The 23,254-nt window shown below is 39.8% G+C and overlaps 1 protein-coding gene across 3 annotated transcripts in view; it reads left to right on the top strand.

Annotated features, from left to right (window-relative positions):
* The window catches only part of DCT (dopachrome tautomerase), a 118,786-nt gene extending 96,781 nt beyond the window's left edge, over positions 1-22,005 (top strand). For all 3 annotated transcript variants that reach the window (XM_074021258.1, XM_074021259.1, XM_005586090.5), the window contains 2 exons: positions 15,985-16,186; positions 19,226-22,005. In XM_074021258.1, coding sequence (XP_073877359.1) covers positions 15,985-16,186; positions 19,226-19,404 — 381 coding nt within the window. In that variant the 3' untranslated portion in view covers positions 19,405-22,005. The remainder of the gene's footprint in view (positions 1-15,984; positions 16,187-19,225) is intronic.
* Positions 22,006-23,254: the final 1,249 nt, after the last annotated feature.

Here is a 23,254-nt window from a genome sequence, read left to right as displayed (position 1 = left end):
CTGGCTAATATAAGCAAAAAATGACAAATGCCTTCACCGACGGCATTAATACAAAAACTCACACTTGAGGCAATTTAATTTGTTAATCGATTCATACCTCTGACGTGTAATAATACAGACAGTAAACAGGATTGCTGTTGACTGTGCGGGAGCCTCACCGTTGTTTAAATTTCAGTGTGATGAACTCCTTTGGTATATCAGTTAATTTCTGTCTCACTTTAAAACAAAAGAAGAAAACTGCCGGGCATGGTGGTTCATGACTGTAATCTCAGTACCTTGGGAGGCTGAGGAGTTCGAGACCAGCCTGGGCAACATTGTGAGACCTTTTCTCTACCAAAAAACTTTATAAATTAGCTGGGCATGGTAGCATGCACCTGTGGACCCAGCTACTTGGGAGGCTGTGGTGGGAGGATCACTTGAGCCTGGGAGGTTGAGGCTGCAGTGAGTCATGATCGTGCCACTGCACCCCAGCCTGGGCAACAGGGTGAGACCCTGTTTGAAAAACAAAAACAAACTGAACAAAACTTGACAATAACATTGTAAATTTTACATTTCTGAACTTTTTTAGTGTTTTTGTTTGTTTTTTGAGATGGAATCTTGCTCCATTGCCCAGGCTGGAGTGCAGTGGCGCTATCTCAGCTCACTGCAACCTCTGCCTCCCGGGTTCAAGTGATTCTTCTGCCTCAGCCTCCCAAGTAGTTGGGACTACAGGTGCACGCTACCATGCCCGGTTAATTTTTGTATATTTACTGGAGACAAGGTTTCACCATATTGGCCAGGCTGGTCTCGAACTCCTGACCTCCTGATCTGCCTGCCTCAGCCTCCCAAAGTGCTGGGATTACAGGTATGAGCCACTGGGCCCAGCCTTTAGTTTTTAGAATATGTTCATCCCCTGGTGAACTTTTCTAAGACAAACAAAATGAGGAAGAATGAGTCAGGACCACACTGTTCAGCTGCCCTAGTCAATGCTCTCCAGTCTGTGACCTCTAGGAACACAGTGTAGTTGAATACATTGGTCTGTTACTCCTTGCAGGGAGAGAATGGAGGACTGTGGAGAGTCTCAGCTGGTGGGTGCTGGAAAAGACAGAAAGGATTTGGGCTTGTGCCAGGTGGTTTGGGGAGGACTTTTGGAAGCCTTGCTCTGAATCGGATGTTGTCAGGAAGCAGGGGTAAGCTTCCTGATTCGATGATTGGGTGTCTTGTTAGAGTAATTATATGTGTATATGGGGCAGACTAGACTGAGGTTAAAGCCATAGTTGGTAAAACAGCAGCAGATGCTCACATTAGCCGGGAAAGGGGATGTCATGCGTCTTGTGTCTTGGACAATGTTCATAATTTGTCTGTGCTCAGACATTATGGGGTTTTCTTGTTTTTGTCCTGATCCGTCATGGTTACTATGTGAGGACACAGCTAGAAGGCTCAGGAAGAGCGTCTTCACCAGGAACCAAATCAGCTGGCACCTTGGTCTCAGACGTCCTGGCCTCTACAACTGTGGCATATAAATTTTTGTTGCTTAAGCCATCTAATCTGTGGTCTTTCGTTATGGCAGCTTGAGCAGACTAAGACACATTGCTAAGATTAACATTAAGGCAAGGAAAATTCTGGAAAAAAAACAGAGTCTTTGGATACCATACAGTCTGAATAACAATATAAACTCAAAATATAATATATTCAGAGTGGCCTTGTCTGCTGTCGATATTCTATGAAATTGTTAATGTCTGATAGGAGGACATCAAGGCCTCGTGGATAGTGCCAGGCCAGGTCTTGAATGTCAGGGACTGCTTTTCTAAGTACAGGTCACTCAAGTTGTCGTAAGAGATTTAGACAACATAAACATTCTTGTTTCAGTAGCCAGTCCCTAACAGTGCTTCTGCTTTACAGATACTAAACTCACCATCATCTATTTTAACCCTGTCTGTGTGTCTTCTGAGTTGCATGTCTTGAATAGATAGTTTTGGAGCAATTCCAAGAAGAAATTTCACCTCTTCTCCTTTCTTATTTTGCGAGTATTTTGAGTTTATATTGTTATTCAGTTAGATTGTATGGTATCCAGAGACTCTCTGTTTTTTTTTCCAGAATTTTCTTCGCCTTAATGTTAATCTTAGCAATGTGTCTTAGTCTGCTCAGGCTGCCATAACGAAAGACGACAGAGTGGATGAGTTAAGCAACAGAAATTTATATCCCACAGTTATAGAGGCCAGGAGGTCTGAGACCGACGTGCCAGCTGATTTGGCTCCTGGTGAAGACGCTCTTCCTGAGCCTTCTAGCTGCATCCTCACATAGTGGAGGGAGAGAGAGCATAAACTCTCTGATGCCTCTTTTTACGATAACACTAATCCAGGGCCCTACTGTTCTGACCTCATTAAACCTTAATGACCTCTTTCTAGGCTCTATCTCCAAATACAGTCACATTGTAGGTTAGGGCTTCAACATATGGATTTTGGGGGAACACAATTCAGTCTGTATATAGCATTTATAATGCATCGTCAAACCCTCAGTTTATAGAAGTTTGTTTTTCTTTTCTTTTTTCTTTTTGAGATGGAGTCTGACTCTGTTGCCCAGGCTGGAATGCAGTGGTGCGATTTTGGCCCACCGCAACCTCCGCCTCCCGGGTTCAAGTGATTCTCCTACCTCAGCCTCCCGAGTAGCTGGCATTGCAGGCACGTGCCACTGCACCTGGCTAATTTATGTATTTTGAGTAGAGACAAGGTTTCACCATGTTAGCCAGGCTGGTCTTGAACTCCTGACCTCAAGTGATCCTCTGGCCTCGGCCTCTCAAAGTGCTGAGATTATAGGCGTGAGCCACCGCGCCCAGCTGGAAGTTTGTTTTTCTAGACTTTTGGGAGGCTTCATGACTGATTACAAGTCAATCAGTTTTACTTGATACAGACCAGGGCAATCTTGGGAATGTATTTGAACCACATGGAGCTTCTGCTTCCCACTCTGCAACGTGTGGGTCTCGACCCGATCTGGAGGTGAAAATGTACTCAGTGAAGTGACTCTTAGTAGATTAGGACAACAGGAAACCGGTCTAGAGCCTGTCAAGTACAATACAAATGTTATCATAAAAATCATAACGTGCTTTATAATGGTCAGAATTAGAGAACCATATGTTAGGTTTAGATTTTCAAACCTTAATTAAGATTTCTTATCTTGTTCTCCAAAGCAGACAGTCATGCCCTAAGACGTTTTACTAATAAGCACAACGTCAGAAGTATTTCACAGGTGATTATTATTGTTACTCAACCCAGGTACAAAAAGAGGAGCTATGAAGAGGGAGAGTGAAGGTATAGCTTTCAGTGACTCTAAGCTTGCCTGATGGGTGTGAGTAGCTTTCTGGGGCTCCTAGAGAGGTTAAAGCATAGTCAGGTGAGCTTCAAGAAATCTTGAGACGGAATTAGTTGGTAGAGTTGTTCTTTCCTTTGAAAAAATGTTTCTTTCCTCATATTTGCATAGTAGCAATAAATGAAAGGGTTGTCAGAAGTCTGAATTAATGGTCTAACAAGGTGGGGGCTTATTTAACAAGATGGGGGATTATCTGTAATGCCGCCACAGTGATCTTTGCTTTTCTCTAGAATGCCCGCCTTGTTCGATGATTCTAACTTGATGGTTCCGATCATTTTTTCTGGCTATCGTCTCAGCCATAGCTTATGCCAAGCATTTCTGGTGTCTGCTTTCTCAGCCATACATCCGTACATCTATTTATACTATACATCTCTAAGTATTTATTAAAGCATACATTGTCAACTGTACAATTTATACACACAATTCATATTCATAAGGAAAAATGTCACAGTACTCCTTATCCAGTACTCCAATATGTTATAAGTAGAACAGCAGAATCCTCTGATAAATTAAGGATTATACCCCAACTCTTTCTCTCCTATTAAAAGTGATGCTAGTAATTTGATTTTCTGCATCCCAAGTCTCCAGGATTGCTAAACCTTACCTCCTTCTTTTGAACAAGCCCACTAAGTGGATGGAAATTGGCAACATTTTTCTGTAAATAGCCAGGTAGCAAATATTTTGGGCTTTGGAGCCAGATGTTCTCTGTTGTAACTACTGAATTCTGCCCCTGTAGCATGAAATCAGCCATAGATCATGCATAAACAAATGAATGTGGTGTTGCAATGAAACTTTATTTACAAAAATAGGTTGTAGGCTCTGTTAGGCCTTCAGGCTTTAATTTATCAACCTGTGGTGTAAAGGATTCACTGCTCTTCTTTGTATTAGTTTGTAGTAAGGATAGTAGGAATCTCTCTCTCCCTCCCTCTCTCTCTCTCTCTCTTTTTAAGAGACAGTCTCTCTCTGTTGCCAGGCTGAAATGCAGTGGCGTGATCATAGCTCACTGGAGCCTCGAACTTCTGGGCTCAAGTGATCCTCCTGCCTCAGCCTCCCAAGAAGCTAGGACTATAGCCACATACCACCATGCCCAGCTTTTTTTTTTTTTTTTTTTTTACTTTTTATTTTTGTAGAGATGAGGTCTTACTATGTTGCCTAGGCTGGCCTCAGAACTCCTAGCCTCAAGCAATCCTCCCACCTTGGCCTCCTAAAGCACTGGGTGAGCCACCATAGCTGGCCTGTAGTAGGGATATCCCTTTAGTCATATTTCTCCTTCTGCTTTAGGGTGGAAGCTCACATTGTAACTTAATGGATGAGAAATCCCATGACTTAACATGGTTCAGAGATATAAGACATTTAATCATCTTTGTCTTTGTTGCTTTTAATGTACTTAATGTTAAAATTTTATTTTCTTTAGTAGTATGTGTAATATACAAATAAGTAAAAAGCCACAGCCTTTCGTTAAAGGCATAGAATGAATAATGTTTTGGCAGTAGTTCCAGAACTCACAGTTACTTCAGGCCATTTTCAAAGAGTTTTATGCTGAAGCCAATTCAGCTTTAAATGATTTTTCACATATTGAGATCCAGGTTAAAGCATTTCAGTTAACAGAGTTATAGCTTCTGGAATTTCAAATTCACGAGGCAATTCATGCAAATATATTGCACATGACATTTATTAAAATTATTTTTTGTGAAAATCTCTTCAAGCAATAGAGCTACAAAATTGTATGTGATCACAATAATGAGAATAGAAGGCAGAACATTAAAGTGCAGGAAAAACTCCAAAGCAATCTCTAGTAATTCTTAAGGTAATTGAGGCAAATGCACACATTTATCATGGAAAATAAGATTAGGCCAGAGAAAAGCTAAGTGCTGTCTTCAATATTAAATTTAGATATAATCCAGAAAAGCAAAAAAAAAAAAAAAAAAAAAAAAAGGAAACCAACAGACTTAAAGTTATTTAAATGCCAAGAAAGAAACTATGCTACGTAGTGGTAATTTCCTTCCAATTCCTAAAGATACTATTCTTAAGAGTATACTTGGATGTTATCCTTTTAAAAAGTATATTTGGTGAGTTCTAAGTTCCTTCAATTCCTCATTGACTGGGGGGGTCCATAGGTTCCATGATAAATACTAAACAGCTCATGCCTGTTTTCCACCTTGTACATTGACATTCTGAATGGAATACAACATACAATAGTCTTATTACTCATCAGTGTGTAAAATAGGTTCATTAATTTAGAAATATGCAGCAGGAAAAAATGAATTTCTAAACCACACATAGCTGATGGACTACCCTAAGTTAACCCTGTAAGAGCCTTTCTGAGTCTGCTGTTCTAGGCTACAACAAAGTTAGTGAAATCAAAAGCTCACAATTACAGGTATAAATAATTCTGTGTTAGAGTGAGTTTAGTTGAAATGTTAAAAAAGAAGGATAGGTGTATCAGTCTGTTTTCATGCTGCTGATAAAGACATACCTGAGGCAGAGTAATTTATAGAGAAAAAGAGGTTTAATGGGCTTACGGTTCCACGTGGCTGGGGAGGCCTCACGATCATGGTGGAAGGCGAAAGGCACATCTTACATGGTGGCAGACGAGGGAGAACTTGTGCAGGAAAACTCTCATTTGTAAAACCATCAGTTCTCATGAGACTCATTCACTATCATGAGAACAGCATGAGAAAGACCCACCCCCATGATTCAATTACATCCCAGTGGGTCCCTCCCACAATGTGTGGGAACTGTGGGAGCTACAATTCAAGATGAGATTTGGGTGGGGACACAGCCAAACCATATCAATAGGGCATTGCTTTTTTCTTCCCAAGAGTGAAGCATTTAAAGATATATCCATTTTGCTTTACTTTAAATAAGAAAAATCGTAATTAGACTAATATTTTAAAAAATTAAAATAACACTTTAATGTGAAATTTTTATTTTTAGTGGTTTTATGATTTTTATATTATTTATAATTACAGAAATGTTGGTGAAAAAAGTTTTTAAATGCCTGTAATTCCATCTCAATGTTTTGGCTTATTTCTTTTCATCTTCTCATATGTTTTATGCAGTTGCAATTATAATCATCCCTCAATATCTTGAGGGGATTAGTTCTAGAAACCCCCACCATGGGTACCAAAATCTGTGGCTACTGAAGTCCCTTATATAAAATGGCATAACATTTGCATATAAGGTACACACATCCTTCTGTATACTCTAAATCATGTCTGGATTACTTATACAGAGGACCATCTGTATAAGGCACCTATTATATATGATATCCCATTATCACTTAATTTATTTAGTTTTTAGGTCATTGCATGGTTTTCTAAATTTTTTCATCCTAAAATCTTAGTGCACATAGAAGTTTCAAAATATAAAATGTATAAAATGAAGTCCATATTATCACTACCACCTTCCTGCAAACAATACCATTTTTTTCTAATTTTCCAGATATATTTTATAAATACACAAATATGTTTATATATTTATCCACATGGTAGCATATTATAGACCCTTGTGTACCTTTGCCTTCCCCCCACTTTTTTTAAAAAAACTTATTCCAAATCATTTCAGTTCCAAAGGGCATTCTTATTCTTTTTTTGTATAGCTGTATAGTATTCTGTTACATGGATTTATCCTGAAATGTATTATTTTAATTTTAAATTTAAGATTTTAAACTATTTTCTGTGGATGGACATTTAGGTGATTTCTAATCTTTTACTTTACAATGCTACAACAAATGTCCTTGAACATGTAAGCTAAGTAAACAATAGAATCCCTGGCTTAAAGGGTAAAAAAATGCATTTGAAATTTGATAAATGTTACAGAATTGCCTCTAGAAGGTTGGACAATATTCCCTCCTAATACCTGTGTTTCACCTATGTGTCAGAGCCACAGTTCCCCCATCATTCCCTCTCATTATGCTCTTTGTCCCTGTGTCATCACGCTTTTTCATCTTTGTCAACCTGATAGGCAAAAGGGCATTTTAGCAAGTTTTAATTTGCATTTCTCTTCTTATAAGTGAAGGCCAGGCCAGGCCAGACGCAGCGGCTCACACCTGTAATCCCAGCACTTTGGGAGGCCGAGGCAGGTAGATAACCTCAGGTCAGGAGTTCAAGACCAGCCTGGCCAACATAGTGAAACCTTGTCTCCACTAAAAATACAAAAATTAGCCGGGTGTGGTGTTGGGCACCTGTAGTCCCAGCTACTTGGGAGGCAGAGGCAGGAGAATCACTTGAACCCAGGAGGTGGAGGTTGCAGTGAGCCAAGATCGCGCCATTGCACTCCAGCCTGGGTGACAAGAGCAAAACTCTGTTTAAAAAAAAAAAAAAAAAAAGTAAAGTCCAGCATCTTTACAGACATTCAAAAAAAAAAAAAATCAATTTGCACCTCCTTTTCTGTGATCTATCTGTTCATAACTTTTGTTTGTGATCATGACTTCTGGAAAAAGAAAAAAATTACCCTAAAGATAAAAAAAAGTCAGAATTAGTGAAAGTAATTTGTTCTCTGTGTGAGTAACAAAATACAACATTCTCTTTTAATATTTTATTTTCCTGGAAAACCTAATATTCTGGTCATGTAAAGTTGTATTTTGTAGGTTTTATTAGTTTATGGAAAAAGAATGTGATCACTGAAAACATATTCAACCTCTAGAACAGTACTTGACACTTAGTTCTGTATATTTTTGTGAGGACAGTGTCTTATTATTGTAAATCTATTCTGTGACAGCTCCTATGTGAGATGTCATGCAAAGCCCACCTCTTAAATGAACAAATCCGTATATAGTAAACTACTCTTCTTGTTTTAAACACAGGGAAAATAAAGTTTAGAGAGGCTAAGAAATGTGTCAAGGTCACACCAACCAGTAAGTGGCTAAGCAGAGATTTATAAGAAAAGTTTCCTATTAAAAAATCTCCCCGTGTTCAATCTTTCAACTACCATTTTGCCTTTTGTCAGTTTAGACAATTCTTAACTCAGTCTCTTCACAATTGCATTCATTATAGCTGAGGATATTAAGTCCCATTAGGTCATATTAATAGGAATTAACATGAATTGGTGAAGGGCAGATCTGAATAATTTTGCACGGCTTTTGAAATGATAGAGTCATTGCTTTTATTGTGAGCATGTATTTATGCTTTTTAAATGTCACATTTACTTATTTAATACTAGTTTTTAAATAGCAGGTACACAGTTACTACCTCCTAAGTAGCATAACATCTTGATGAGTTTTGTAAGAGCTGAGGTATCAGAGAGGGTGGCTGGACCCCTCTCTGGTTCCCCAGGGTGGCAGGATTTCTATGGGCTAGGCTGGGGGCTGGCTTGTTTTCTTTAATCTTACAGGTGGTAAATGTTACCTGAATGGGTTCCCTTCAACTCTAGACTTTATAAGGATAAATGCATACTCTATTGAGAAGAACTAAACCTATGAATTACATCCAATTCATTCTTGATAAAGTATGCATATAATGACAAACCACAACTTACATACAACTCTAATATGGTTCTAGCATTGAGTTGAGTTCCTCTCTCCTAGAGTTTTCATGATTAGGTAGCCAAGAATGGACTGAGAGGTAGCTTAGTCTCTATCTAGAATCTCTTCTAGCATCACCTTGGTTCTGTTTCTCCAACCTGTAATGTCAGCTTATATGCCTGTTGAGCTGGTCACTTCTTTTAAAGTTGAGCTAGCAGAATCTTCCTGTAGTCCTCTGCATCTGTTCCGAGTTCAATTCTTGAAGAACAAGCTTTTTTTCCTAAAGGGTTTAGAATTGGCATTTCTAATTCTCTTGACTTTTTTTTTGTATGCATGCTGTTAGAGCTTGTATACAATGTATATTGTGTACATTTTTACACACATATAGTATACAAGGCTATTATACAAGTCTATGTGGGAGGATGTGTTCCCGATACAACTCCTCCAAAATACCTGAGAAATACTTTCTGTTTTGCCTGCTCAGGGTGCTATAAAAGAATGGATAGGGAGATATAGGGAGAGAAAATTTTAGCACCATCCTTGCTGCGCCCAGCCTGGAAGATGCTATTATTACTCCAATATCTTTTTTTTTCCTTCCATGATTGTGTCCATTCAGGCTGCCAAAACAAAAATTCCAGAGACTGAGTGGCCTAAACAACATTTATTTCTCACAGTTCTGGAGGCTGAGAAGTTGAAGATCAAGGCACTAGCAGATTCAGTGTGTGGTGAGGAACTTCTTCCTGGCTCATAACGGCCATTTTCTTGCTTGTCCTCAAATGGTTGAAAGGGAGAAGGAGCTCCCTGGGTCTCTTTGGTAAGGGCACTAATTCCATTCATGAGAACCCCATCCTCACGGCTTAATTATTTCCCAAAGGCCCCATTTCCTATTACCATCACCCTGGGGGTTAGGATTTCCAAATATGAATTTGTTGGGAGGAGGGGAACACAGTGAGTCCATAGGAGATTGTTTCTCGTCTGTCACTGAAATATTCTCTCTGTGTAGTACCCTCCTCCTTGTGGCAGAGCTTAGTTAATTAAATAGAGGCTTGGTGTTGTTTAACTATTTCATGCCTATTACATATGGCCTAGTTAGGGCAATGTGAAACCAACATCCCAATTATATTTGTTTTCAAATTTTTGGTAGAACAAGACAAGAATAGATATTTCCCTAAAATAACAAGCATGATGAAATATGTTTTTTAGGAGCTGCCATTAGAAATTCTCTCATTTAAAAATTCCAAACCAACTTTTTAATGTATGCCTTCTACTTTAAGTTTTAATTAGAGTTCCCATATGGACCTATGTGTGCTTATATCTGTCATGTGGCTTTTAAGTGATCACATTTGAATTGTCACTTAGTTCTGACTCTCAGAGGACCAGAGCAATAGCATGTCACCACAGTAGGATCCAGTCTGATGACAAAGGATGCCTTCTGGGCAGTAACACATGAACTCAAGTGGTGAAAACTACAGTGTGCTGGTCTTTAATGATGTACACACATCTTTCCCCCAGCCGGCCTCATATTTCCATGGTTCCTTTCTCCAGATGCAGACACTTTTCTTATTTCATCTATGTGGTGGGAATCCGAATTTATAGTCATTTAAGCTAAGGCCCTGTGATAGTAACTTTATCCTCCAATGGTCTTGAAAAAAGAATGCACACTTTCTTGTATTTTATTTTCTATATCCTGCAGGTACAATATTTTTTGGTTGATTACTTTCTTCTGCATGGGTTACTTTAAAAATCTTTACCTTGAAAGCCCATGTAATCACAATTTTTTTTCAATATGGCCTCTACTTTGAAATTTACTTTTTTTTTTTTTTTCATTTTCTGTACCTATCCTCATTTTGTTGGAACAAGATAGGATAGGTTTATATGCCAAAATTTGGAACCTCATTTCTGAAGTACTCAATTTCTAATACCAAAACATAGCCCTGTAGCCCTCGAGCAGATGAAAGGCACCAATGATACAAATTTATTTATTGTTTATTTATTTTTTGAGATGGCGTCTCGCTCTGTCATCCAGGCTGGAGTGCAGTGGCGCCATCTTGGCTCATTGCAGCCTCCGCCTCCTGAGTTCAAGTGATTCTCCTGCCTCAGCCTCCCGAATAGCTGGGATCACACGTGCACACCACCACGCCCATCTAATGTTTTGTATTTTTAGTAGAAATGGGATTTCACCATATTGGCTAGGCTGGTCTCGAACTCCTGACCTCAGGTGATCCTCCCACCTTGGTCTCACAAAGTGCTGGGATTACAGGCATAGACCACCATGCCCGGCCCAATGATACACTTTACTTAACTTCTGCTTCTGCTTCCTACCCGCAAATGACATTTGACCTTTTACAGAAATATAAACTGAGCTCATTTTTAACTTGTATTTAACAAAGATACAATTAGTTTCTCAAGAGCAATTCAGTGTATCTTATTGAGGAATAATGCCCACAATTTTAACACAGCTACTTATTCCGTAGATTGTACTACTTCTCTTTTTAGGTTGCAGATATGTTATTGCTTGCAGCATTTTGTTCATTGGATTCTTTGCGTTTTCTCAGTGCAAACCAGTCTTTTAAAAAAAAATTACATTCTATAATTTGGGTGCTCTGTATATTGTTCTTACTAGATCTTTGTTTTGTTGTTGTTATTGTTGTTGTTGAGACAGTATCTTGCTCTATCACTCAGGCTGGAGTGCGGTGGTACAATCACAGCTCACTGCAGCCTTGACTTCCAGGGCTCAAGTGATCCTCCCATGTCAGCCTCAAGTAGCCGGGACCACAGGCACACACTACCATGCCTAGCTAATTTTTAAATTTTTGTAGAAATGGGGTCTCACTCTGTTGCCGGGGCTGGTCTCAAACTCCTGGCCTCTCACGTGATCCTCTTGCCTCAGCTTCCCAAAGTGCTGGGATTACAAGCATGAGCCACTGTGTGCAGCCTTACTAGAACATTTATTGTACGTTTTATAGCCCTCCTGAGAGCTACAATTTCAATTACTCCTTATTATTACTCCCCCCTTTTTTTTTTATCTCACCAGATTATTAATTGCCTTAGAATCTTGTTTTCTCCTTTATTATTTACATTTTCCCTTGGTGAATTCTGATGCTTTCTGTAAGTTATTTGCCTCTTACAGCACTGAATCTGCATCATCTGCATCTTCCTTATGTCCTGATAGTCTCTTGTCTCTTTGTATCATCACAATTTGATCCCTGACTGGAACTCAGGCGCTATCTAAAAGTTCATGATTGGTTTAGGACTCATAGGTCAAACTATACTCTTTCTGCATTGTTAAGATTTGAGAATACACCTTCAAAATCAATTTTTCTTATTCTAGGTGGTCCTGAAGGTTGTACTACAGTGTGGTGGTGTCAAGCAGGCCACGGGCCCATACTGGTCTGTGGCCTCTTAGGACCTGGGCTGCACAGCAGGTGAATGGTAGGCAATCGAGCATTATCGCTTGAGCTCTGCCTCCTGTCAGATCAGCAGCAGTCGATTCTCATGAGTGCAAACCCTATCATGAACTGCACCTGAGAGGGCTCTAGGTTGCACACTCCTAATGAGAATCTAACTAATGCCTGATGATCCAAGGTGGAACAGTTTCATCCTAAAACCATCTCCCTTCCCATCCACCGCCCCCTGGTCCACAAAAATTGTCTTCCTGAAAACCAGTCCCTGGTGCCAAAAAGGTTGGGGAGTGCTGGTGTAGAGGAAGCAGAGTACGTGGATTAAGAACTCTCACTTTAGAACCAGACTTCCTGGGTTCAAATTCTTACTCTACCATATATTAGCTGTGTGCCCTTAGGCAAGTCACTTAACACTTTTGTGCCTTTTATTCCCCATCTATAAAACAGGATAATACTGTTAGGGGTTGAATTGTCACCTGCAAAATTCATATGTCAAAGTCCTAATAGCTAATAACTCAGAATGTCACCTTGTTTGGAAATAGGATAGTTGCAGATATAGTTTATTAACATAAAATGTCACACTGGAGTAGTGTAGGTCCCTAGTCTAGAGTGAGTGGTGTCCCTATAAAAAGGGAAAATTTGGACATAGGCACCTGCACCCAGGGAGAACACTACATGAGGATGAAGATGGAGATCTACAAGGCAAGGAATGCCAAAGATTGTCAGCAAGGCCCGAGAAGGTAGGAGTGAGATCTGGAACAGATGTTCCCTCACAGTGCTTAGAAGGAACCAGCCCCACTGACATCTTGGTGTTGGACTTCCAGCTGCCTAGAAGTGAGACACTGTCTCCAACTGTAAGACAAATGCCTGGTGTCTAAGCCACCCAGTCTGTAGTACTTTGTTACAGCAGCCTGAGCAAACAAATAATATTCACCAAATCAGGCTGTTTTGAGGTTTCAATATGTCATTATGGGTAATTGAGAAAACACTAATAAATATTCACTAATTTACTTATCAAAAAGCACTAGGCATGTGTCACATGCATTCCTAAATGCCCAGTTCCTCACTGGCTATATGTACATAGTGTGTGTGATTTCAGAGGTGCTTGCAGGCCCCACCCACCTGCAAAATGCAAATTCCTTCGTTCTTCTTCCATAAGTCCTTGTTCCAAGTTAAAATAATAATAGTACTGATGGTATACTCATAGTGATAACAACCATTGAATAACAGTTTACTACAAGAAAGGTGCTGTGTGCTAGGTGCCTAATAATATAAGGTAATACCTCCCTACCTTCCCAATGCCATGTTATTGGTGTCCACTGTTGAGGTTTACAGACCTCTGTGATCCTGGATCATCAGCTCCACAGGCTGTGTTTTATTCATCTCAAGCCGCATCACTACACCCGTTTCACCACCTCTGCCTTCTCATTCTCTCTCTGGATCTCTTAGCTCCCCTCCTACCCAGGAGGCAGCAGTGTGGAGGAGAAGTCTCAGACCTGACATTCCATCTGTTCTCCTTCGTGGAACCCAGGAGAATGGGGCGGCATCTCTAGCCTCCCAATGCTGAGGAAGAATGGGGCTCTTCCCATTTCACCCCTCCCTTTCTCCCCTGCCTCCAGGAATGGGCCACCTCTGCATGGGGCAGCAGGTCCCAATTCAGCTCACACTGAGAATGTAAGAACTACAAACAAAATTTCTATTGAATTTTGTGTCTTAAAAAAGAGAGAGAGAGAGAGAGAGAGAGAGAGAAGGGGACCAAGGAACTCCCTTCCCTACACATGCTGGTAACCATGGGCCTGTGAGGCTCTGCTCAGGCTTTTTTCCTTTGTTGTGCTTATCCATTTCTGCGTAATAGATTACCCAAATACTCAATGGCTTGAAGGTGACCATTCCGTTTCTTACCATTCCTGTGGGTCAGGAATTTTGGAAGGGCTTGACTAGGCAGTTCTAGCTTAGCATCTTTCAGTGCAGTTGCAGTCAGTTGGTGATAGGTGTTGGAGCAGCTGTGGACGGGCCCACCATCTGTTTTTCTTCCTGAAATCTTGAGCCTCCCCATCATGGTCACTCAATGTGAGTTGGTTTGGGCTTCCTTACGGCATGGCTGCCTCAGGACAGCTGGACTGCTTATTTGATGGTTCAGGGCTCAGGCACAAGATAGGACCTGCAATACACTTTATGATTTAACCTTGAAAGTCACAAAATGTCACTTCTGCTGCATTTTATTGGTTATAAAAGAGTCAGAAACTCATCAAGTTTCAAGGGAAGGCCATTTGAAGCCAACCTTCAATGAAGGAGTGGCAAGATTCTAGAAAAGCATGTTAGTCAAGAAACATTGTGTGGCCTTCTTTGGAAAATATATTTTTGTACATCCCTAGACACTCTGGTTATTTGCACAAGCTGTTTATGTAAATAAAGCTGCATGACACTGTCATCAGCCAACACATACTTAGTAAACATTGACTCTGTCCAGGTTGTATGCTAAGCCTGAGACTTCAAAGGTGAAAAGTCCTTATCTTAGAGCTTAAGGAGTTAGGATCCTGTTAGTGGACATAGATACATAAATAACAAGTTATAGTATCATTTGATCAGTGCTATAAATGAGGTACAGGGTACAGTGGTGCATGGAAGAATGAATACATTGAATAAGTATTTCCTGAAGTAAGTACCTCCCTTTCTCCATGTGAGATACCCTGGGGTGACAAGCTCTGGGGATCCAGGCGGGGTGGGGGGATGAGAAAAAGACACTGCCCCTGAGCTCCTTGAACTTACCGTCCAGGAAGGAGTGAGGAACTCTAACCACCACCGTCGAGATGGGACCGAACTCTCAAGTTTGTATCATGTTACAAAATCAGGGCTATCAATGTGGAAATTTTGCTCTTAATATTTCAAAACATATAGTAATTGCTATATTTTAAAAGGACTTTAATGGCTTCCTTGAGAAAATGTAAATGAGCACTTTGTACATTACATTTCTAGACTTTCTTTTGCTGGCATAACAGCAAGAATTCAAGTGAGAGGTTATGAAATGAGTAGACAGAAGAGTATTCCTGGTGAGAAAAATTTACTGTTCCTTTATATTATAATATTGATACAGATTGAGTATCACTTTTCTGAAATGTTTGGGACCAAAAGTGTTTGGGATTTTGAATTTTTTCAGAGTTTGGAATACTTGCATTATACCAGTTGAGCATCCCAAATCCAAAAAATCCAAAAATGCTCCAATGAGCATTTCCTTCGAGTGTAATGTTGGCACTCAAAAAGTTTCAGGTTTGGGGGATTTTAGATTTTAAATGTTCAGATTTCAGACACTCAACCTGTAAACGCAACTTTTTCTTTCTCTCCTGTTAAACCAAATCATCTCAATACTAGAACATGTATCTTATCATACTTGCCTTTTTCTAAATTTCACAGTTAACACATATATGTTGAAGGCCTCAAACGTTCAATCTGCCACCAATGTTAAATCCAACATGGACTTTCATTTTCACCCTTGACAAAGCGGTTTATCATCCTGCTTGGAGAGAGAGGTTCATACATCATTGAAAACTTCACTGTTTTTCTTTCTGAAATCTTGAGCCTCACCATCATGGTCACTCTGTATGAGTTGATTTGGGCTTCCTCACGGTGCTATACAGAAGGCGATATTCCACACACGGGTATACAGAAGATCCCATGTCAAGAAGAAGTTATTCCACTTTAGAGAAAGCTCCAGTCAGGTTGGTGTGATCGAAACAGACTGATTCATGTTAAACGCTGTGTTCAACTGTCTTGCAGGTTCTTCATTCCTTTACTGACGCCATCTTTGATGAGTGGATGAAAAGATTTAATCCTCCTGCAGATGCCTGGCCTCAGGAGCTGGCCCCTATTGGTCACAATCGGATGTACAACATGGTTCCTTTCTTCCCTCCAGTGACGAATGAAGAACTCTTTTTAACCGCAGACCAACTTGGCTACAGCTATGCCATTGATCTGCCAGGTAACTAACACAACTTCTAAATGGGTGATTCATTCATCTTCTAAAGGAGCTAGCTTGCTTGGTTTTGTGCCCCAGGCTGGAGTGCAGTGGCGCGATCTCGGCTCACTGCAAGCTCCGCCTCCCGGGTTCACACCATTCTCCTGCCTCAGCCTCCCGAGTAGCTGGGACTACAGGCGCCTGCCACCTCGCCCGGCTAATTTTCTTGTATTTTTAGTAGAGACGGGGTTTCACCGTGTTAGCCAGGATGGTCTCGATCTCCTGACCTCGTGATCCGCCCGTCTCGGCCTCCCAAAGTGCTAGGATTACAGGCTTGAGCCACCGCGCCCGGCCGCTTTCTTTCTTTTTAATGTAAACCAAGACCTTTCACTGAAGCTTTCAGGTCTAGTTAGGTTTATTGACCATTTTTCTAGCATATGCATATTTAGCAAAACGAGCCTTTAAACTACCAATTAAACATCAGAAAAGGACTAATGAGCTGACTCTTGTTTTAGAAAACTGAAAGTTTTTAATAGATCTTATTAAAGGAACTATCTACTTCTACACCTGACTTGACAATTCTCTCTGAATTAGTTGGATTAATAAAAAGCCTCTCTATGGTTGTTTCAAATTTCTAACCAATGAAGTAAACAGGCCTGCCTCAAGGAATAATCTCTAAATCCAGCTAGTCCCTGTACAGTGTATCTGCCCAAAGTCTCAGCCTAGAAAGCAATCAAGATGATTTCAGAGCTCAATCTCTCCCTCTGTGACCTGAGTCTTTCAAGCCTGGTTGTAGTGGGATGCTTGGGCAGAGGATTACGTCACATCAAGTTCAAATTTATGAAAGAGCCTAGGTATAGAGGGCCTTAGATGCCAGGCAGAAACTCCAATAAGATACCACCTCATACCCATTGGGATGACTGCTATCAGAAAATAGAAAATAGTAAGTGTTGCCGAGGCTGTAGAGAAATTGGAATCCTTGTGCATTGCTGATGGGAATGTGAAATGGTGCAGCCACCTTGGAAAACAGTATGGGGATTGCTCAAAAAAATGGAACAAAGAATTACCCTATGACCCAGCAATTACACTTCCGGGTATACCTAAAAGAACTGAAAGCAAGGTCTAGCAGAGATATTTGCACACCCATGTTCATAGCAGCATCATTTACAACAGCCAAAAAATAGAAGCAGCCCAAGTGTCCATCGTGGATGAATGAATAGACAAAAGGTGGCGTATACATACAATGGAATATTATTCAGCCTCAAAAAGGAAGGAGATTCTGATACATGCCACAACATGGATGAACCTTGAGGGCGTTAAGCTAAGTTTAGTAAGCCAGACATAAAAACAAATACTGCATGACTCCACTTATATGAGACTATGAGATAGTCAAATTCACAGAGGTTACCAGGGGTTGGGAGGGGAGAATAGGGAGTTACTGTTTGGTGGGCACAATGTATCAGTTTTACAAGATGAAAAGGTTCTGAGAATGGATGGTGCTAATGGTCGCACAACAATGTGAATGTACGTAATGCCACTGCACTGCATATCTCCTCTAGACCTTGCTTTCAGTTCTTTTAGGTATACCCGGAAGTGTAATTGCTGGGTCATAGGGTGATTCTTTGTTCCATTTTTTTTTGAGGAATCCCCATACTGTTTTCCATAGTGGCTGCACCGTTTTACATTCCCACCAGCAATGCACAAGGATTCCAATTTCTCTACAGCCTCAGCAACACTTACTATTTTCAAGGTGGTCAAATTTATGTTACGTGTATGTTGCCACAATTTCTAAAACATAATTTTTTAAAAAACTAGCCAGATGATTTGGACAAAAGCAAAAGGCAACCATTTTTGGGTCTTGAACAAAGAAATGGCAGAATCAAAATATCTGTGTTTTAAGAAGATGAAGTCGGCAATAGGTGCTGCTGGATTGAAGCGGGAGGAGACACATCAAAACCCTCTTGGAGGAATCCCATCAGGACAGGTCAGGACCTCCCAGGGGATTGCAGAAAAAGGACTAGAAAGAGAATCTTATATTTAGGTGAGTGTAAGCTATAGAAAAATTCAGAAGAGCTGAAATTAAGAACAGTTGGCCAAAGAGAATATAATTTTTAAAATAAATGACAAATAGGCATACGTATATTAAAAATGAAATTTGGCCAGGCGCAGTGGCTCACACCTGTAATCCCAGCACTTTGGGAGGCCGAGGCAGCTGGATCACCTGCAGTCAGGAGTTTGAGGCCAGCCTGGCCAGTGTGGCGAAACCCCGTCTCTACTAAAAATACAAAAATTAGCTGAGCATGGTGGCGGATGCCTGTAATCCCAGTGACTCAGGAGGCTGAGGCAGGAGAATCGCTTGAACCCGGGAGGCAGAGGTTGCAGTGAGCCGAGATCACGCCACTGTACTCCAGCCTGAGTGACAGAGCGAGACTCCGTCTTAAAACAAAACAAAACAAACAAAAAACCCCAAAAATGAAATCCACCAATTTTGTGGAAGAGTGCTTATAAAATATGTTTGAATAGAGGACTGGATTTATCATGTGGGAGATTGACATTTTATTCACAACTATTCAAATGGGTATAAATATCTGCTTGTTTATTGAATGTCTCCTAGTGTAACAGCCAGTCTGATCCCTCTCACAGGCTTATCATTCTATAAAAAAAGTGGAGACAGTAGCAGAATTTCTCTACTCGAGGGTTGTATATTTTGCAGCTCCCCAGATGCCATTTTAGCATGCACTTTTACAAATGAGTTTCTAACTCACAAAAGTAGTTACATTCCTCTTTAGAGGGTTTCTTCCACATAAGCATTTATTGTAACAAATTTTTAAAATGCAATAAGCTGTATTTAAGTAATGGGATGCCATTTCCAACTTCCTCAAGAAAAACAATTGTGGATATGATAAATGGTGAGAAAGGAGAAGATAAATTTTAGTCTAGCAAGAGTAGTTTTGCTTTATCAACAAAAAAGCATGTGAAAGCCAAGTGCGCTTGCTCTTCTTCTCTTCTGAAAATATTCAGCTGATGAAAATGCTGATGGTAGACCCTTCTCTTCTGCTTTAGTTTCAGTTGAAGAAACTCCAGGTTGGCCCACAACCCTCTCAGTGGTCATGGGAACGCTGGTGGCTTTGGTTGGTCTTTTTGTGCTGCTGGCCTTTCTTCAATATAGAAGACTTCGAAAAGGATATACACCCCTAATGGAGACACATTTAAGCAGCAAGAGATACACAGAAGAAGCCTAGGTTGCTCATGACTTACCTAAGAGAAGACGCTGGCCAACCCATAGTTCTGACCCTGACAGTAAAGGAACTAATCCTCACTGTTCCTTCTCCAGTTGAAGATCTTTGCCATAGGTTCTTCTATAGTGATGATGATCTCATTCAGAAGATGCTTAGCTGTAGTTTCCACTTTGCTTGCTTGTTTAACAAACGCAAACTAACGTGCTTGAGGCTACCTCTATCTTCAAATAAAGGTAGACCTGACAGTTTGTGATATCTGATAATAATCCCCCATATTGATTAAGCCTCCTCCTTTTCTGAAAGCATTTAAAAAAACAAAAAAATCCCAAAACATTGATCCGGGGGAGTCATTTAAATTTGCAGGTCAGTGCAATTTGAGACCTGGCCAAGACCATGCATCAATTTTTCTTAGCCCCAGTGTCTTTATTGGTAATGGCATGGAGGTGGGAGGTGGTAGGTGCTAGATGAATCTCCAAGATCCCTTTAAGCTATAAACATCTCTGCTTCTAGGTACCCTCCTGATTATCTTCCTTGGGCTTATTTTTCTTCTGTCCTCTATCTTTTTCCTCTCCAGCTTAGAAGATGAGAATAAGCCTTGTTTTCTTTACAGGACAGAAAATGACTAAATGAAGGATCAATTCCGCTCTATTGTGTAAATTAGATTTTACAGATTTTACTTAAAATCTGCAGTTTTAAACAGTAGACCTATATTACAGGATTCAATAGCTAGATACACATTGATTCTATAGTGATAAATAGAGAAGATAATAAAATCATAGAGCTTCCTGGTTTGTTGACATACTACTGTAAACCTATAACAAATACAGAATTCCTCTTTCCAAGAAAGGCTGACTGAAGGCTGGTGAGGCTATAAACCTGAACATGAGACAATTTGACCTGAATCCTATTAGTCTGAGGTCTCTTTGGCTGATCCTGAACCAATTTCTTTACTAGGTAACCTCAGATGAAAAATTATTCCCACATAATGCACTTGGCTTATTTTTAAGCATTGATGTTAGATTCATTAATGTTGCAGTATACTCACAGTTAGTTACGAATGCTGACCAATTCAGCCTTATTTGAAAGCAAACCATCTGTACAAAACATGGCAATTCAGAATTAAGTGGTTATATTCTGCTATGCAATCATCAGATCATGAGAAATAAGAATGAGGCAATCTTTACTACGATGTTCAGACTTATCATGATGGACCCCACTTCAGAGAAGTTAATGGCTCTTGAGATTTCCATGCAAATTTCATCTGCTCATATCTGGTTTCTGTGCATCAGGAGTGAGACTGAAGTTCTAGGGCGTGGTTTGTCTGTCGGGGTCCCTCTCTACTGGAATGAATGAATGTAAAGAATGGGTGTTAAGAGGTCCCCGGAGCTGCTTTCTACATAAAGGGGGCCTAGAGAGTGCAAGACTCACCAAGAACCAGTTTTCCCCCTGCAATAGGACTGCTAAAGCCAGAGAAGTGGACAAAGCCCAGTTGGAACTGAATTTGAGTTTGAATCTCATAAAGTTACAGGTGCATCTGAGAGCAGGCTCAGTGGTGAAGATCAAGATAGCCCAGAGTCCTTCATGGGGGTAAAGCCCTGCTTGGGCTTTTTAGCTTCAACCACATGCATACCTTTCAAATCCTGCCATTAACAATATTCATGGATAATACAGCACTGTATCTTTCACAAGCTTCACTCTGGAATGTTTATGCTCTGAGCTCAGGATAGTTGGGGAACACATTTTTAAATCTTGGTTTTAAACAAAAAGAGAAATTTGTTAAAATGAAGATATAATTGCGCATGGTATATATATTTCTGAAAAGTTATGTATTAATCAATTATATATTAAAAGCACCAGGAAAAACTGCTTTTTATAGGTGAACTATTATGAATAATTTCATAAAGCAAATAACCACCTCTAGCTTATCTGTTAGGTATATCAGAATTCTCATATATCATATTCTCATAAGATTTGGTTAAAGCAAGATTTATCTTAGGTAGAAAAAAATAGTAATCAGTTATACTTAGCTACTTTTATCTATAGTGTGGGCAACTTTTTATAACTATTATGTTTTATAATGTCTTCCTGGGAGAATTCCCTGATTTTGTAGTTCATATAAGAGAAATACAATTTTCTAGCATTTTCTGACCTTATAATAAATCAATTATGAGCACGTTTTAACAAATATTAAGGTAGCATAAACCAACAGAATAAAATGTTGGTATTTACTTACATTGAATATCATGCAAATAAACTCACAAAATGTCACCAAATACTGTGGGCTATATTTCTCAATGATGGGGGAAAGAATTCAACCTTGAAGAAAATGACCAGATCACTTTATGCTTATATCTTCAGTATTAGAAAAACTGCATATATGATTTTAATAGAAATGCTTTTTATAAAGCTAACATTCAGAAATGGGGTAAAATGCAATAACATGTTTCCTTTGTGCATTAAATTCCTAATTCTAAAATTGACATTTGTATCTTGCTTATGATTTAACATTGTTAATTATAATACTTTTAGTGACTAGTTTTAATCTTACATTATTAAGAAGTAGAAAGCTTACTAAAAAGGAAACGAAAAATAAATGTTGTTTTACAGATTATTGTTTATCTTTTGAGGATTATTGTTTTTTAATTTGTGTGCATCAATTCCCATCTTTTGGGCACTCAACATGTATATTGAAGTATATATACATGTAAAATACATAATAACCTCAGTCTGAAAAGTAATCTCTTAAACCGATATGCTATTTTCTTGGTGAGTTTCCAAACAATTGCTATTTTCTGAATCTGTATTGAACAGGTAGGAAAAGGAGAGCCAGCCTTTCCCCAGGTGAAGTTACTTTTGATATCCCCACAGTCCAGTGACTCATCCTGGGGTGGAAGCAGGCGGCTACTTCAAGTGACCGACCAGGGAAGAGAGGTCCTGCAGCAGCTAACTTGGTGATCCCCCAGGTAAGCCTTCCAGATGGGTCAGTTTGTTGGAGACCCCCAGAAGAAGAAAGTTAGAACCAATGTGGCAATGGTTATGTGAGGTTTGCTTCCACATCTAGACCTGAAGTTAAAGGTCAGGTTGTACACCCGTTTGTACAGCTACACAGTCATTATATCAAAGCACCTTGCCTTAAGTACTCAGAGAATGTTGGTGGTTGATATATGTGCATAAACGAACCAATGCACCCCTAGTGGAAGGTAATTACTTTCTGTAATGCAATGGCAAAATCTGAGGTTGAAGCTCTTCCTATTTCTATAGTGCCTTACTTATCCTGAGTACTTTATAAATATTCGTTGAATGAATAAATGAGTGAATAAACTAATCTCAAAGTAGAAGGTTTCATTCAGAGCTTCTGACATCTGTTTTAAGATGTACTGGAGAAAACATAAGATCCCTGCCTTGAAGTTACCATACAACCTATCCTTTGGATTTTGAATCGCACATATGCTAGGTGGAATTATACGCTGTGCAACCTAACACAAGGAGACACTCTTCAGGTGTATTTTCTTTCCAGATGCATCTTCTTCCTACTCTTGGTAGGCCTTAATTCTACTACTTTTAGGGACTAGGATAGAAAGCTAAGATTTCCACCTACCTCTCCTCTAAGTCCTCACACATGCCATTTTAGGATCTTCCACTGTCTGATATCCTAAAAGCTTTGTTTCAGTGTAAGGAGTTAGTGGGCAATTTATTTAGTCAGGCAAACCAATGCCTGTCTCACATGATGGACTCAAGCAGCAATTGCTTTAGAAACTCTCCAAAGATGACAATACTTTGACTTAAGCCGTAACAGCAGTTCAAGCTGAAAAAAAACCCTTACGAATTTAATTCTGCTTTGGCAGGGCATTAA

The sequence above is a fragment of the Macaca fascicularis genome, chromosome 17, assembly GCF_037993035.2.
Source record: "Macaca fascicularis isolate 582-1 chromosome 17, T2T-MFA8v1.1".
In the NCBI taxonomy this organism is placed as follows: Eukaryota; Metazoa; Chordata; class Mammalia; order Primates; family Cercopithecidae; genus Macaca; species Macaca fascicularis.
The sequence above is the reverse complement of the archived record's forward strand: the minus strand, read 5'-3'. Positions and strand labels throughout refer to the sequence as shown.